General features: G+C 36.5%; 1 protein-coding gene across 1 annotated transcript; it reads left to right on the forward strand.

Annotated features, from left to right (window-relative positions):
* The first annotated feature begins 8,652 nt into the window (after nt 1–8,652).
* klhl38b (kelch-like family member 38b) lies at nt 8,653–12,824 on the forward strand. The gene is made up of 4 exons (XM_084385740.1): nt 8,653–9,169; nt 9,802–11,155; nt 11,247–11,352; nt 11,940–12,824. Exons 1-4 carry the CDS (start codon nt 9,144–9,146, stop codon nt 12,227–12,229), a joined length of 1,776 nt encoding a protein of 591 aa, XP_084241866.1. The 5' UTR covers nt 8,653–9,143; the 3' UTR covers nt 12,230–12,824.
* The last annotated feature ends 2,796 nt before the right edge of the window (nt 12,825–15,620 follow it).

The following is a 15,620-nucleotide window of genomic DNA, read 5'->3' on the forward strand; positions in this document are numbered from 1 at the left end:
CCTTCCTGACCAGATGCTTATACTTTATAATCTATATACATAAATACGAGAGTGGATGCCAGTTAACTGGTTTTCATTGACTTATAGCGTCTTATCTGAACTTTAAACTCAAACATGTTTCGATTTTCAGACATCATGACGCAATAGCCTAATACAGATAATCAGTTCTTTGAAATCTTAAATCTATAATTACTTATTAGCCAATACAAAGAGTGCTAATTATTGATAATGAACCCTTTTAAAATGGTGATAAGTCGTCATAATTGGGTAAACTTTTGTAGCGGTGAAGAGGACAACAACAGCAAATCTAATTTTTGTATTCCCATTTGCTTCAATAGCAAAAGAAAAGATCCATGATAGCGTTTCCATGACTTTCCGAAAGAGGGGAAAATATAGAGAGACTGATTACAGCAGTTAGAAGAGAGAATGGTGTGACATTTGATGTCACTCCGTCGTTGTATAGAAGCACCAGTGTTAATTTGTTTTTGTTTTAAGCCTAATTAACTGGCAAGGTAATATAACACGTAGTGTTATAGCCTACATGTATATGGCTATATTTAAAAATAATTAAAGTAAAATTTAAAAAAATGTACTAGATTTGGACATTTAAGAATGCCTATAAGGTCAAAGAAAACAATTTGTGTGACCAACTTGAACCTAATTTTTCACCCTCACACGAAATTCCAGATCGTGTGGATTCCAATTGAAATGACTGGATTTTGCCTGCGAAAAATTGCGGCACAAAGGTAAATGTATCCCCACCTTTAATAACCGTTGACCACAGTTACACTGTGTCTACACCGGATGTGACTGTTGTCGCGCCGCAACACCTTGAGGCTGTCGACAATGCTAAAGCGTCGCATTGCGTATTGTCTGAATAGGTAGGCTACTCTATTATATATATATATATATATATTTTTTTTACTTCACGGCCGTTAAAAAAGTACGCTCTATATTGTATGAATATGAATGAAATTTGGACGTAGCATAGGCTACCATATCCTCCATATTGTTACTGTCACGTGACCTGCAGCATCAGTTGCATTGCTTCACTTCCATTCATAAATCCTCTCCCATAGCCTCACAGGATAGTAAAGTGTCCATCGAATGCGCACTTCAGAATCTCGGCAGAAGTAGGTCATCCGGGCAATTTTCGCCTACTGTTTTTTTTTTTTTTTTTTTTAATGGCATGCGTCCCAATATGCATAATATCCATGTGGCCATAATCCATAATATAATGTGACCCAAAGCATAGTAGCCTATGTTGAAAACAGTATATCAAAAGTCCCCGGATGGTCTACTATTTCCGGTAGATTTTCGAAGTGTGGATCCGTGCGTACTATAACGGCTAATATTGCCCACAACCCATTGCTCTTTGGAGGAGGATTTGGTTCAGAACAACAAACTAAAGAACTAAAGAAATAACCAACAGTTAAATAGAGAGGTTTAGATAAAGGGGTTTGAGTGACTAATAATCAACATTTAACCTGATTAAAAAAATATTTATTAAATGTAATCCATGTTATATCATCTGCAACAACAATGTGGACTTTTATAAAGATCCGTTTGGCCAATCAACTTTTAAATGCATTATTATGCAAACATATGAGGAAAGTTCTCTGCATGAAAGACCCATGTCTGGCAGATCAACGTTCTCTCCAATACAGTAGGAAATGAAAGTAAATGAAATCTGCAGTGACTAGATGATTGACAGGTCAGTTTACAGTGACAGATTGCTTGTAACTATGCAACAGAGCGCCTGTTAAATATACAATTTAATGACATGATAATATGTCCCAAAGCTTGTCTACTCTTGCTATACACTTTTTCTTCGCAAAAAGGGTAGCCTACATACTTTTAGGGCGTAGTATTAGGCGAATTGGGACACATTCGGACATACTATATAGGGAAGTATTCAATTTCGGACGCAGCGATTGTGTTACCGTACTTTTTTGTGAAGAGGTAGTTACTGTAACCAACAGCTTTTTGATCTCTGTTTTTAGTGGACAGTGCATCAACAAAATAGTGTCAGTATATATTGTTTTATGGATTAAGACATTACAAATATATTGTTAAAAAAAAATCATTATATCAAAATTAAGCACTTAAATATATATTGCAAACATTAAATAAAACATGTTTTTTTTCAAAATTAGATGGCATATTTATTTTTTATTTAATTAAATCAAGGCTGTGAGCGACAGTATTCAAATGTACTTTCTCAGAAAAAAAATCACTGTGACAAGAAAACCTGGGCATGATCTAAGAAATGAAGACAGTACAACCAAATGAAAATTAACTGTGCTGTACATCTATTTCTAACAGCGTTGTTTGCATTTGTGAAAAATTATAGGCTAATGGTGTCTACCCTGAAAAGAGCCAGTGGCAGTGGCAGCATCTTCAGAGGCGTCTCCCAGGAGGTACTTCAGCTTCTGGTATCCAGTCCGGGGCAGGAGGGTCTGTAAAACACTGCAGTGTTTAGTCCTGTGTTGTGGATTGACAAACAGTTAGCCTCTGGCTGTCAGTCCATCACCCCCAGTACAGGGGCTTCTTCTGCCCAAAAGCGTGCCTCAGCTCTTAATTACCTAACTTAACAGCTGTCCAGTCTGCTGTGTATTTGCTCATATCTGGCTGTCGCCGTGAGGCATATCACCAGTCACAGGCCGGGTGTCCATCTCCCAGTGCCTCATCAAAAAAAAATCCAGGCTCATGACAGTCTCTTCAGGCCAGATACACCTGCTCCCCTAATATTAAAGCATTAATAGTAAAGCTCATTAGCATATTGTGCTTATATAATAAATTATGTATGTGCCAAAACAAATATACTTTAACATTTCGTTAATTGCATACACAAATGATACTGCTTTATGATTCAGAAATCAGTCTTCAGAGTGACATTTTCACTGAAGCCTTGTGTTATAAAGATCCACACACCCTTCATCTCTATCCTGGTGAGTAAACAGAGGAATTTCAACGACCTGACATTTCAGGATTGGTCCGACACTACCACAGGAATTCCTCTGAGTGTTCAATCTCTACAAAGATTTTTTTTTTTTTTTTTTTTAGTTTCCTTCACTCGAGAGCCTGTACTCTGGCCATTTTGAATGCCAGGGCACCTTGTGTCAGTATGCCTGTGACACCGTATGAAGCTGTCTGCCACCGCTGAGGATATAAAGATAAACAGCATTGCCTTCACACTGACTCGCTGAGTGAAAGAACTCATTATTTAGTTTCCTCAACTGTTAAAAAAAGACGACTGGAACACAACACCTCCAAGAGTAAACAAAATAGGGTGAAAGTGCCACACTAGTGGGAATGCGTCTATGTTTTTTTTTTCTTCCAGTGGCTATGCACTGGTTACATCAGAAGAATTTTAAGCAGCTAATAGTAAGCCCCTTAAGACCCCTCTTTCTCTGATTCCAAAGGCAACTGCACTCCATCAAAGGTGTATTATTGCTGAAGGTGCATGGCGTGTGTCTGTTGGTGTCATGCCGATGAAGCCTACCAAAAGCCTGGACTGGCTGCAGAGAGAGAAATGAAAAGAAGGAAGAGAAGATCATTAGGTGACAAAAATGTTGAGGTGAAAATGACATATAGGTATGTTAATGTCACTGAATGCAACTCTGCTATGTGCAGTTCAATTTCCCCACAATTACGCTGATGGTTTTCTTGAATGAATAGAGCTGTGTGTTGTTGTCCCATAATACCTTAAAAAAAATCATGAGAGCACTTTTAAGTAGTTTAGTGATCACTTATATTGAGTGCAGTGAAACATTAAGGCTATTTTTCTAATCATAATACCCAACACGTGTGATGACTAGTCTATTAGGACATATTTTTGTATGTATCATTGAGCTGCACTGACCTCTAGAGGAACATGACATTTTAACCAAAATATAGCTCTCATGCTACAAAGTAACACGCCAGCAGGTAGGGCTGTTAAATCGATTAATCGCGATTAATCGCATCTAACATAAAAGTCTGTGTTTACATAATATATGTGTATATACAGTACTTATTATATATAAATATATATATATATATTATACATTTCTGTGTGTGTGTGTGTGTGTGTGTGTGTGTGTGTGTGTGTGTGTGTGTGTGTGTGTGTGTGTGTGTGTGTGTGTGTGAATGTGTGTATACTGTATATACACACACATTTATATTTATACATATAGACTGTATCTATATATACTGTATTGCTACTTGGTCATATTATGGGTTGTTTTAAGGATGTATCGTATCATCTCTATGCCGACGATGTCCAGTTGTATTGTTCTTTCAATGATGCTGAGTTCCATCGTTTGTCACTGTTCTTAGAGTGTGTGTCCTCCATCAAAGACTGTCTGGCCACTAACTTTTTGCAGATAAATGCAAGTAAGACTGAAACACTGATCTTTTCTCCACAAGATCCCGCTGATCAAACAGCACCTTGGCTCTCTTGGCTCCTCTGTCAAATCCAGCCTCAGAAACCTGGGGGTTGTGTTTGATCAGATACACTCAAAACAGCTTGTCCGAAACTGCTTTTATCACCTTAGGAATATCTCTAAAATACGCAAAATGTTGTCAAAGAAGGATCTGGAAATTATTATTCATGCTTTCATATCAACTAGACTTGATTATTGCAACTCTGTCTTTCCCTTACTGAATAAGTCTGCTCTGAACAAACTGCAAATGGTTCAAAATTCTGCTGCTAGACTTCTAACTGGTGCCCCCAGAAGGTCTCATATCACTCCCGTTTTGTTGCCTCTCCATTGGCTCCCTGTAAAATTCAGGATTGATTTTAAGATTTTAGTGCTGACTTTCAGGGCCTTAAACAGTCAGGCCCCACAGTACATCAAGGACCTTTTGAGCCCGTACTCCTCTAGCCGCACTCTTCGGTCCTCTGGCCAGAACCTGCTTATGGTCCCCAAGACTCGTTATAAGACCTGAGGGGACCTGTCTTTTCAGTCTGTTGCCCCCAGACTGTGGAACGCCCTGCCCCTGTCTCTGCGTCTGGCAGACTCTGTTGACTCTTTTAAAAAAGATCTGAAGACTTGTTTATTTAAGAAAGCTTTTGGTTGATGGGTTTTCACTAGTGTCACTTTGATTTTACATATGTTTATACATTTTTTATATTGTTTTGTTTTTTACCTTTCTCGTGTACAGCACTTTGTGATTTTATCTGTGAAAAGCGCTTTAGAAATAAACTTTACTTACTTACTTACTATGTATATATAAATAAATACAGTGTATATATACTGTATATACACACATATATTTATATGTGTGTGTGTGTGTGTGTGCACATAAATATACAGTATGATATATATATATTCGATTTTTTTTTTTGATCTGTTAATGTGTGTATTTAAGAAATAAGTGAAATATGTTTAACATCATATTTTATTATGTTCACATTCACTAAATGTAATATTTAATTAGGGTCAGAAATCAATAGGCTACATTAATTGCAGTAATTTAATATTTTTTCTCATGATTTGTTCTTTTTATAAATATATATATATATATATATATATATATATATATATATTCTTTTCCATATATATATATTATGTTCACATTCACTAAATTTAATATTTAATTAGGGTCAGAAATCAATACATTAATTGCAAATTAAAAAATTTTGACACAAAAATATACAGCTGCCTTAATATTTATCAACAGCGTCTCTCACAAAGATCATCATATTTAAGGGTCCCTATAACATCAAAAAGTTTGAAAACCCTTGCTGTAGACAATGTAATGTTGCTAACGTTCCAGTAGTTTGTTTCATTTCACAAGGGTTTTCTTAAATATTCTCTTTTTCTTGCATTTGTTAACACTATAAAATGTCCATACCGGACTGCTGATTACATTACAGCTGGTTTGTTTGCTCTGAACTTCAAAGAAGAAGCTTCAGTATTTGCTGTGTGGTGATGGTGATCAGAACTTTTGCCACCACTCTGAAAGTGGAACATTTTCTCCAGGCTCTTATCAGAAAAAAGGCCGGAAGAAGTAGGTCATTCAGATCTGACACATGACCCAATTTGCTATCTCACTATTTGCCATGTTCCCTTACATTTCTGCATGAGCGAAGCAAACTATGTAATATATCACTGTCATACTGATCTTTTAGAGGTCAGCCTGCAATTCCCAATGGACATATTGCAATTTGCATTGCAACTCTATCAGTGGCACCACCTAATATGATGATATTGTAGAGCAACATGCACAAGCACTTGTTGAATCTACCCAAAATCAATGTTACACAAAAAAATTCAAATATAGTCCTCAAAAATAATTATTCTGTGCTGAAGAGAGAGGCTCTTGTTTTATGGTGGTCTGTTTTTTAAAATGTCTGTTGTACCATTTGAAGAGGATTACAAAGGAGTCCATAAAAGGAACCAAAAGATGAAAGTGCTCTTCAAAATGCATCAGACATTGTGCTTTATTATACCTAAAACCTGTACTTCTTTCCATTATGACTACTTTTCGTTCTTCTCATAATGCCTGGCAAACAGAAATTTCATTTGTAAAGTAGGCGCTGTTTTGGTTAGTGTGAATTATTATAATGTACAAAGGCTTGTGTTCATTGAACATGCAGGAGTGACATATAAACAAAATGCTGCCCTTTTACATGTAGATTATTAGAATAAGAAATGAGATATAAAGGTATATTCGAAGCTATAAAATAATGAATTATATTATTTAAAAAATATTAAAATATGTTATATAATTATAATCAAATATAATTTAATTAATTAATATACTTATTTATTAATATATTAATTTATATAAATAGGCTATATATAAATAATTGATTAATATACTATATATATATATATATATATATACACACACTGTATTTATTTATACATACAGTATATATAGATACAGTCTATATGTATAAATATAAATGTGTGTGTATATACAGTATACACACATTCACACACAGAAATGTGTATATATATATATATATATATATATATGAAGAGTTCAAATGCAAAAGCCTCTAAGTGCCATCTTACATTTTCTTCTAGAATGATCATTTTTATCAATCTCGTATATATTTAAATTCAATAATTTCACTTAAATGGCAATGAAGATTACCTATTAATTGTCATTTAAGTGAAATTACTGAACTTAAATATACGAGACTGATAAAAATGATCATTCTAGAAGAAAATGTCAGATGGCACTTGGAGGCTTTTGCATCTGAACTCTTCATATATATAAACATATTATATATAATATATTTATATACAGTGTAATAATAGTTACCAAGAGGAATAAGCTATATAATAATTTAAAAAAATATATTAAAATATTTTATATAATTTTAATAAAACAATTTAATTAGTTAATATACTTCTAATATTATAGTATAACAATATAATTAATATATTTATATACAGTGTGTAGTAATAATAGTGAGGAATACAAATGGCAGAAGTTTTTGGAAAATGTCTAGAGGTCATAACCCTCCATCTCTTGGTGTGACTGTTATTTACCCTTCATTTACTCATGCAGCGATAAGCAGGGTTAATCGGGGAGGATGCTCTCCCTGAGGCACAGGCACTGAATTGAGTGCTTAGCATGAGATAATTAGTAACTGCACAACAGACTCACAGTAATGTAATGTGGATGCTGTCTTAGCACTGCTGTGTACCTTTCAAGATATGTAAAGTATCTGCAGGCTTTAAGAGTTCTCCCGACAGGTTGCGTATCAAGATATCTATCAAGAGACTGTTATTTTCATAGAGTGGCTCTGGAGAATTTAAGGTCCCAACATTCTCTGCTACCGAACATCATAGGCATTCTTATGATTTTATTGGTAATATTTTGCCTGTCATCTTTTCAAAGGTAGAAGTTCAAAGGGATTACTCAAGCCATTTCTAGCCTTACAATGGTTAGGGTGAAGCTGAAATGTGTTTACCACGAATTTCTTAACCTGACATTCTAGTTTCCCCATTTTTCTTCTTCACATCTTTATTTCACTCAGCCACTGCAGCAAGTTTTGTTTTGTTTCTTAATGTCCATTACAAGGCTTGAGGACATCATGTTTGAAAATAATCAAAATATCTTTATTATATTGTTAAATTTAGCCTATATCTACATGTATCTGTTTGATTTATTTTTTTCTCTGCTTGATCAAATGTGGAGACTGTTGTTGCTTGTATTAACAACATATTATCATAAGGTACATGAGAATATTTATTTGAAGTTGTGGAACATTTTAGATTACAGCATGTGAAACAGATGACAGCACAGGTGCAACTATTGCATAATGCCTCTCAGGTCACAAGAAACCCCAGTACAGGGAACTAACACAAGATGGCGCTGTTTATCTGAAGGCGCTTTTTTTTTTCTGAAGGCCCTGAGTAGTTCATGCAAAGAATCTTATTGTTGAAAAGAGTTGTAGATTAAGATTATAAATAATAATTTTATTCGTTTAGTTTTTTGTACATACATTACTTTACATTAAAACAGTTTATTAATGCTTATGCAACTTCATACGCCTACAGTGCAACCTAAGTGCAGGACACTAAATTACCAAGACTATGTTCAAACAATAACCCAATCACTCAGCGCTGTCTAATTTATACCTGGCTGCGTGTGTTTGGCTTCAAAGCTTTCAGCTGTTATATCTCCTCATTCTGAACTTTCATCATCCCAGAGTTTGTGACGACTGCTGTTGTAACACAGTGCTGGCTTTTGGGGGGATTAGTTTAGAAACGGGGGTCAAGCACACAGCAAACTCTTAGAATAGAACAGCCTCGGTAAACATACACACGTTGTGGCGCATGGAGCAATTCAGACACGCGATGCAGACGGTGAAGAAACTTGTTGTGTTATGGAAAAACAGAGGGGGTGAGGGCGTACCATGATGAGGTGTTAGCGGGACTTGCTCCAGTTCTGACAGGGAAGAGAGATTTCTATTTTTAGGGAGACTGGAATGTACACTGAGGCCTCTCGAAGGATTTCTGAACAACAAATAACATACCGCGGTCGCCCCAGTCTCTATAAACATCCACCTGCCAAACTCTGAAAGTGAACTTTCAGAATCAGAAGTGAACTGTTTTTTGAAAACAGAGGGACAAGTTTGAGCTCTGCTTGAGTTTTGATGATACATAGGCTATATATTTACAGGACCATCTAGAATGTGCTTCAAATCATCTGAGACAAGGTAAGGCAAGATATGGCTGACACATCAGGTCTCCAGGCAGATGCTTTGACTGCAGGCACAATAACACCTGTGTAGTTTGTCTATAACTGCATGGCATTTTGGTTTGTTTTTCATGATATGTCAGTCTGCAGGCAAAACTGCATTGTTCTAGTCTTGGAAGATTAAGATTAATGTGATTGTGTGATGATGAACTTGCAGAATTGTTAATTGATGAAGGGAATCATTTCCTTGCTGCCGTTCCTTGGATTTCTTAAAATGTGCAATTGCAGATTTATTTTAAAAAGTGCACTGAATGCTGCACTGTTTTACAGATGCAACTTCACACTCATGTTCAAGCATGTCATTGAATCAGTCATATTATTTATATTTATATTTTATTATATATACATATACACACACACATACAGATGTATACTGCAATACTGTAAATACTATTTACATATAAATACTAGATGTGTGTGTGTGTGTGTGTGTGTAAATGTGCAAATATAATATCACTTAATTTTCAAAATCACTAGATTTAAAAAATGAAAGAGTTTTTTTGTGCATAAGAAAAATGTGTATGTAACCGATATCCTAACTGAAGAAAATATCTTATGATTATTAAACTTTTGTCTTTTTTCCCGCCACAGCTTAGATGGTCCAATATCAGATGTCCTGCATTTTAAAGACAAAGACCTGATCTCAACCCTCCTCCTGGAGCTGAACACCTTGAGGAAGGACCACATTTTCACTGATGTTGTTCTTTGCTCTGAGGGCAAAGAGCTCCCATGTCACCGCAATGTTCTGGTGTCCAGCAGCCCCTACTTCTACGCTATGTTCTGCAGCTGCTTCCTGGAGACCCAGAAGCCCCGGATAGACCTCCAAGGTGTTCCTTATGACATCCTTGCGAGTATAGTAGAGTATGTATACACAGGGTCCGTCAGCATCACCATGGAGCTGGTTCTCCCTCTGATGCAAGCCGCCTCTATGCTTCAGTACGGAAGGCTTTTTGAGGCCTGCTCGACCTTCTTGCAGACCCAGCTCAGTCCAGACAACTGCCTGAGCATGATCCGGCTCTCTGAAATCCTGCATTGCCCTAGCTTGCAGGAAAAAGCGAGAGAACTGGCTGTGAAGAGCTTCTCTGATGTGGTGGTCTCCGAGGACTTCTGCGAACTCTCGCTGCCCGAGTTGGTGAGCTACTTGGGGGACGACAAACTGTGCGTTGAGGAGGAGCAAGTTTTTGAGACTCTTCTAGCTTGGATCCATCACGACCCGTTCTCCAGACGTAGCACTATCCACGACTTGTTCCGTCGCGTGAGGCTGAGACATGTCCATCCTTCCTATCTTTTCCAGTTTATCGCCAATGACCCTCTAGTCCAGTCATCTTCTTTATGCATAGAGATTATCGAATCCGTTCGCCGCCTTCTTTTTTCTGTCGGCACTCATTGCTCTGGCGATCTTGAGCCCCTTTGGGCAGTGCCACGACGGAAAAACTGCAAGGAGGCGCTTGTAATAGTGGGAGGTCGTAAGGATGGTGAGCGGACGTCTCGTGAGGCACTGCTCTACGACGAGCAGACTCGCTGCTGGCAGTGTCTCGCAAAAATCCCGCTGCGCCTTCACCGGCCCTCTTATGTCTGCATGCACAGCATCCTTTATGTTCTCGGGGGCTTAACCATGACAGCAGGAGGGCAGTGCACAACTAGCAACACTGTGTACACGCTTTCTCTGAAAACAAACCAGTGGAGGGTTGGAGAACCCATGCTGACGCCTCGATACGCCCATCAGAGCTCTACCTACCTGCATTTCATTTTTGTTCTGGGTGGATTGACAGCTGACGGACAGCTGTCAAATTCGGTAGAGCGATACGACACCATGTTCAACCTATGGGAGGCCATGGCCCCCATGCCCACTGCAGTTCTGCACCCAGCTGTAGCCGCACATGACCAGAGAATATACGTGTTCGGAGGGGAAGACGCCATGCAGAAACCAGTTCGAATTATCCAGGTTTGATATTTCAGGCTTTTTGGGATGTTTAGTTGTATAGAGAATAAATTTCAATGATTTTGCAGTGGTAAAAGATGTTTGTTCTTGATAGGTGTACCACATTGGAAGGAATCTATGGTATAGGATGGAAACCAGGACAGTGAAGAACGTCTGTGCACCAGCTGCTGTGATCGATGATAAAATCTACATTGTAGGCGGTAAGGAGGTTTTTTTTGGTAGTTTTGTGAATATAATGTTCCTGCAAGTTGGTTTTGAGGTCACCATGAAATTAATTTTTGCGTAATATTGAAGATCCCTCTCCTCCAGTAACCTGTCACTCATATGAGATTGCAGCATTTAGCAAATGACAACAATCCAATCAATTTTTGACCAAGTTCCGCCTTACATTTTTTCTTGTTCGAGAAGTCGTTTCACTCAGAAATACACTACCATTACATTTTTTAATAATTAAGAGATTTTTGAAAGAAAAAATATTTTTGACGGATCTTAAGACTGGAGTATGGGTTGCTTTACTCCAAAAGTAAAGCAGCTGAAATTCCAGTTTTGCCGTCACATGAATAAATTACATTTTAAAATATTCAAATAGAAAACAGCTATTTTAAATAGTAAAAATATTTCACAACATTACTGTTTGTACTGTATTTTGACAGCATTGGTGAGCATAAGGGACTTGTTAATTATTCAAAACTATTTGACCAGTAGTGTACATCACAATAGGGGAAAAAAGACGATCTCAATTTCCATTTCATGCCACTTTAACTCCCTTTTTTATTTTATTTAACAGGCTATACAAGAAGAATGGTAGCATATGATGTTAAAACCAACAGGTTTGAAAAATGTGAAAATATGAAGGCCAGGAAGATGCATCACTCTGCTGCTGTCGTGAATGGCAAGATCTATGTCACGGGGGGGCGCTTCATTAACAGTGACGAGAGTGTGGAAGACTCAGACGGCTTTGACTTCTACGACCCAAAGACAGACTCATGGGTGTCGATGGGAACTTTGCCATTCAAGCTATTTGACCATGGCTCAGTAAATCTGGTCTATCTCTCTGATAAGTTTTTACCTACATGACTATTAATTTGACAATGTAGCTTAGTCATATGATACAAGCTTAAATGTGTCTGTCTCCAACCAAAATTCTTGGAGTGCTGTATTTGACAGTTCATACTAAGAAAAGAGTAAGAATGGAGAGCATGTTGAAATGAGACACATTTTTCGAAGCTCTCTGTCGGTGTTTGCACGTGTTGCCTTTTGAATGTGTGAGGTTATTAGTAAAATAACTATTAAAAGTTATAAAAAATATCTGAAATAGACAAATTGCTGGAAGATATTTCATATTAAGCTCAGTCCATATAGCAGATGGACGCTTTTAATTTCAAGTGTCTTTTAGATCACCTGTTTAATGAACAATTAAATCATATTGTTTACTAAAGCATACACATTACCTTTGAACTTGAAGAGTTTCAAATTCTGTATTATTTTGCACTTGACACTGAATAGTTGCACATTGTTTACATGTGTACTTTTATTTAAACATTCCTTCTTTTTGTATTGATTATTTATTCATGTTTTTCCCCCAAAATATTTTACATTCTTTTAAAAATTAATTGAGTGGAACAGTTATACATGCAAAATGATTTTACCATTAAATTCTTCATCAAAACTAATAATGCTTCTTTTGTGTGTTATTTGTAAATTGGCTTATATGGCTGTATAGAATTTAAAGTGATATCTCACCCAAAAAATATATAAATAATCCTGTCATCATTTATTTAGCCTGATGTCATTCTAAACTTGTATGACTTTCTCTCTTCTGCAGAATACAATATACAATACTATAAAATAAACTGATGTAGAATTTCATTGTATGAGCTAAAACAGACATTTTTCTAAATATCTTTCTTTATACAGTATTTAGAAAGAAACTCATACAGAAAGTTTGGAATGACATGAGTAATTGAATTAGTATTAAATAATTTTTTTGGGTGAATTGTCCCTTTAATCTTTTTGGTGAATTGTCCCTTTAATAGTTAAGTAAAAAAAATAGTCTGTCAATAGTTTACTTATACATTATATGTAATATCTATTACATTTTAAATTAAATACATATTAAAATCATGTTCTGATGTGACCTATTCATCATCCTACATAGATCATAAGATATGAAACTCATCATATGACATGACACAGAAGGTGTGAGGACGTAAAGCAGCAGATGTGTGAGAGAAATGTGTGTCTGGGTATATGTGTTATTGCCCTGTCTGTGTCTCACATGTCTTCCTGTCACTCTCAGTTAGACTGTAACAGGTGTCAGCATGCCCAGGCATGAAACTGTGAATTGCAAAGAAGACTATGATGAGCCATTAAGAGACTTGCTACTGTATTATGAATGCTGTGAAATGTGGTATACATTCCCAATACCCATTTCACTTTATCAACACACTCCAACAAACCTTAACATGTTTATACAAGTCCAACTGATGTCAAGTTTGACGATGTGCTTTTATTAGACACATAATATTGCATTAGGCAATAGTCTGTTGACTCATTGACATTAAGGATGGTCAAACGTGAACAACAAAGTGCGTTTTTTACGATTACCCAATGCACTGTGAGATCCTTAGTACTGCATGTGCTGTTTGGGGTTTGAATTGATTATATTACATCAAACCTGTTCATATCAGAACATTTCGTGCTGTAGCTTGTTCTTTTAGGTCGGAGATGATGAGATTCAGTCCTTGGGGGCCATAGGGGATCTGATGTTATTTTGGGAAACAAACAAGGGAGAACTTTACACCCCCAGAATCATGTGGCTGGCCCAGGTTGCAGATTTGTTGGTCAAGGATGTAAACTGAAACATGAGGGAATGATGAAATTGGTGTAAGAGCAACAGCAACAGGTGTGTTAGTGAGCAAGCGAGAGCGTATGTGATCATGTGCCGCGTCCACCAACATGAACACAAAACAAAAACAGTTCTAGACTGTTCCATTTACTTCATTACATGAACGTTTTACATTGAATGCCCTTTTCTTTACTTGTATTGCTCTTGTTCAACAGACAAATGTTGTGCTTTTCTTAACTTTAAATCATAAAATGGAAACATGATTGTCATCTAGCTGTGTAGATGTCTAGGAAATCCCCTCATAGCACTTGTCCCCAAGCTGAGAGCCGAACAGTGAGCATGGCTTGGGAAAAGATATTTTAGGAGAGGAACAAATGTCACGTTGTTGAATGTATTTGCCTCGCAATGGAAGCAAATGCCTTCCTGATGTGCTGTTAAACCTTTGGAATGAAAACCTAATGGAATGGGTCTCGCTCCACAATGTTACTAAAACATTTCAAACATATTTTTTTTAAAGTTTAGACTACAGTAACATACTTTTGCTGGATATCTGCCTAAATGACACTATTTTCTTTTAGAGCTGCTGTACAGGCTAAATGAACTGTTAGTTGAATCATTTTCCTGTTATCACTGTAAAGCTGCTTTGAAACAATCTGTATTGTATAAAGCGCTACTTAACTTGACTTGACTTAAATGTTGTGCTTGTTAATGTTTCCTAAATTCCAGTGTGGAGGTCAGATTAAACCATGACTATATATCATCACTAATCATTCTTCTTGATCAAATTACGAATTAATCAAGTTGATAAATGAACAAAAAACACATTTATGTGCACCTTACAGGGCTCCGTGCACCTTTTGCATCCTTCTCAACTTACCAGACTGGCAAGGGGCACTAGAGAGACATGTTCTGGAGTCTTCTACTCTACTTTAAACACAGTAGGCATAGTTTACTGCACCCAGCCAAGTCAGGTTACATTAGCACTGCACTGGTGAGGAGACAAATTGGTTGAGAAATGTTTCCTGTAACCTTTATCACAGGCCTGAGTGTGTGTTGAATCTCAAATTACCATTTAACTATTGCATGGAATGCAATGTTTTGATTACAAGAAAAAAATGTTTGCTCTCCCTTTATGAAAATTCACACAAGCTCGGTTCTGCCTCTAAAACTCTGTGTCTGGTAAAACATTGAGGTCACCATGAAATAACACCATTGAGGTCAACCACAGAAATACTCCTTACTGTGCAAAATAATTCCTTATCAATCCATATATATATATATATGTGTGTGTGTGTGTGTGTGTACACATTATATATACACATTATATATATATATATATATATATATATATATATGAAGAGTTCAGATGCAAAGGCCTCTAAGTGCCATCTGAAATGTTCTTCTAGAATTATCATTTTTATCAAGCTTGTATATTTAAGTTCAATAATTTCACTTAAATAGCAATGTAAATTACCTAGTAATTGTCATTTAAGTGCAATTACTTAACTTAAATATACAAGCTTAATAAAAATGATCATTCTAGAAGAAATTTTCAGATGGCACTTAGAGGCTTTTGCATCTGAACTCTTCATATATATATATATATATATATACACACAC

This window comes from Rutilus rutilus (assembly GCF_951802725.1).
Source record: "Rutilus rutilus genome assembly, chromosome: 17".
NCBI classification, from domain to species: domain Eukaryota; kingdom Metazoa; phylum Chordata; class Actinopteri; order Cypriniformes; family Leuciscidae; genus Rutilus; species Rutilus rutilus.

What these genes read in the sequence shown, in the direction of transcription:
- klhl38b (XM_084385740.1), top strand. Translation starts at nt 9,144, where the DNA reads ATGTGCTTCAAATCATCTGAGACAAG. An exon ending in AACCAGTTCGAATTATCCAG is followed by an intron (nt 11,156 to 11,246) that starts GTTTGATATTTC and finishes TGTTCTTGATAG; the next exon opens with GTGTACCACATTGGAAGGAA. An exon ending in TAAAATCTACATTGTAGGCG is followed by an intron (nt 11,353 to 11,939) that starts GTAAGGAGGTTT and finishes TTTATTTAACAG; the next exon opens with GCTATACAAGAAGAATGGTA.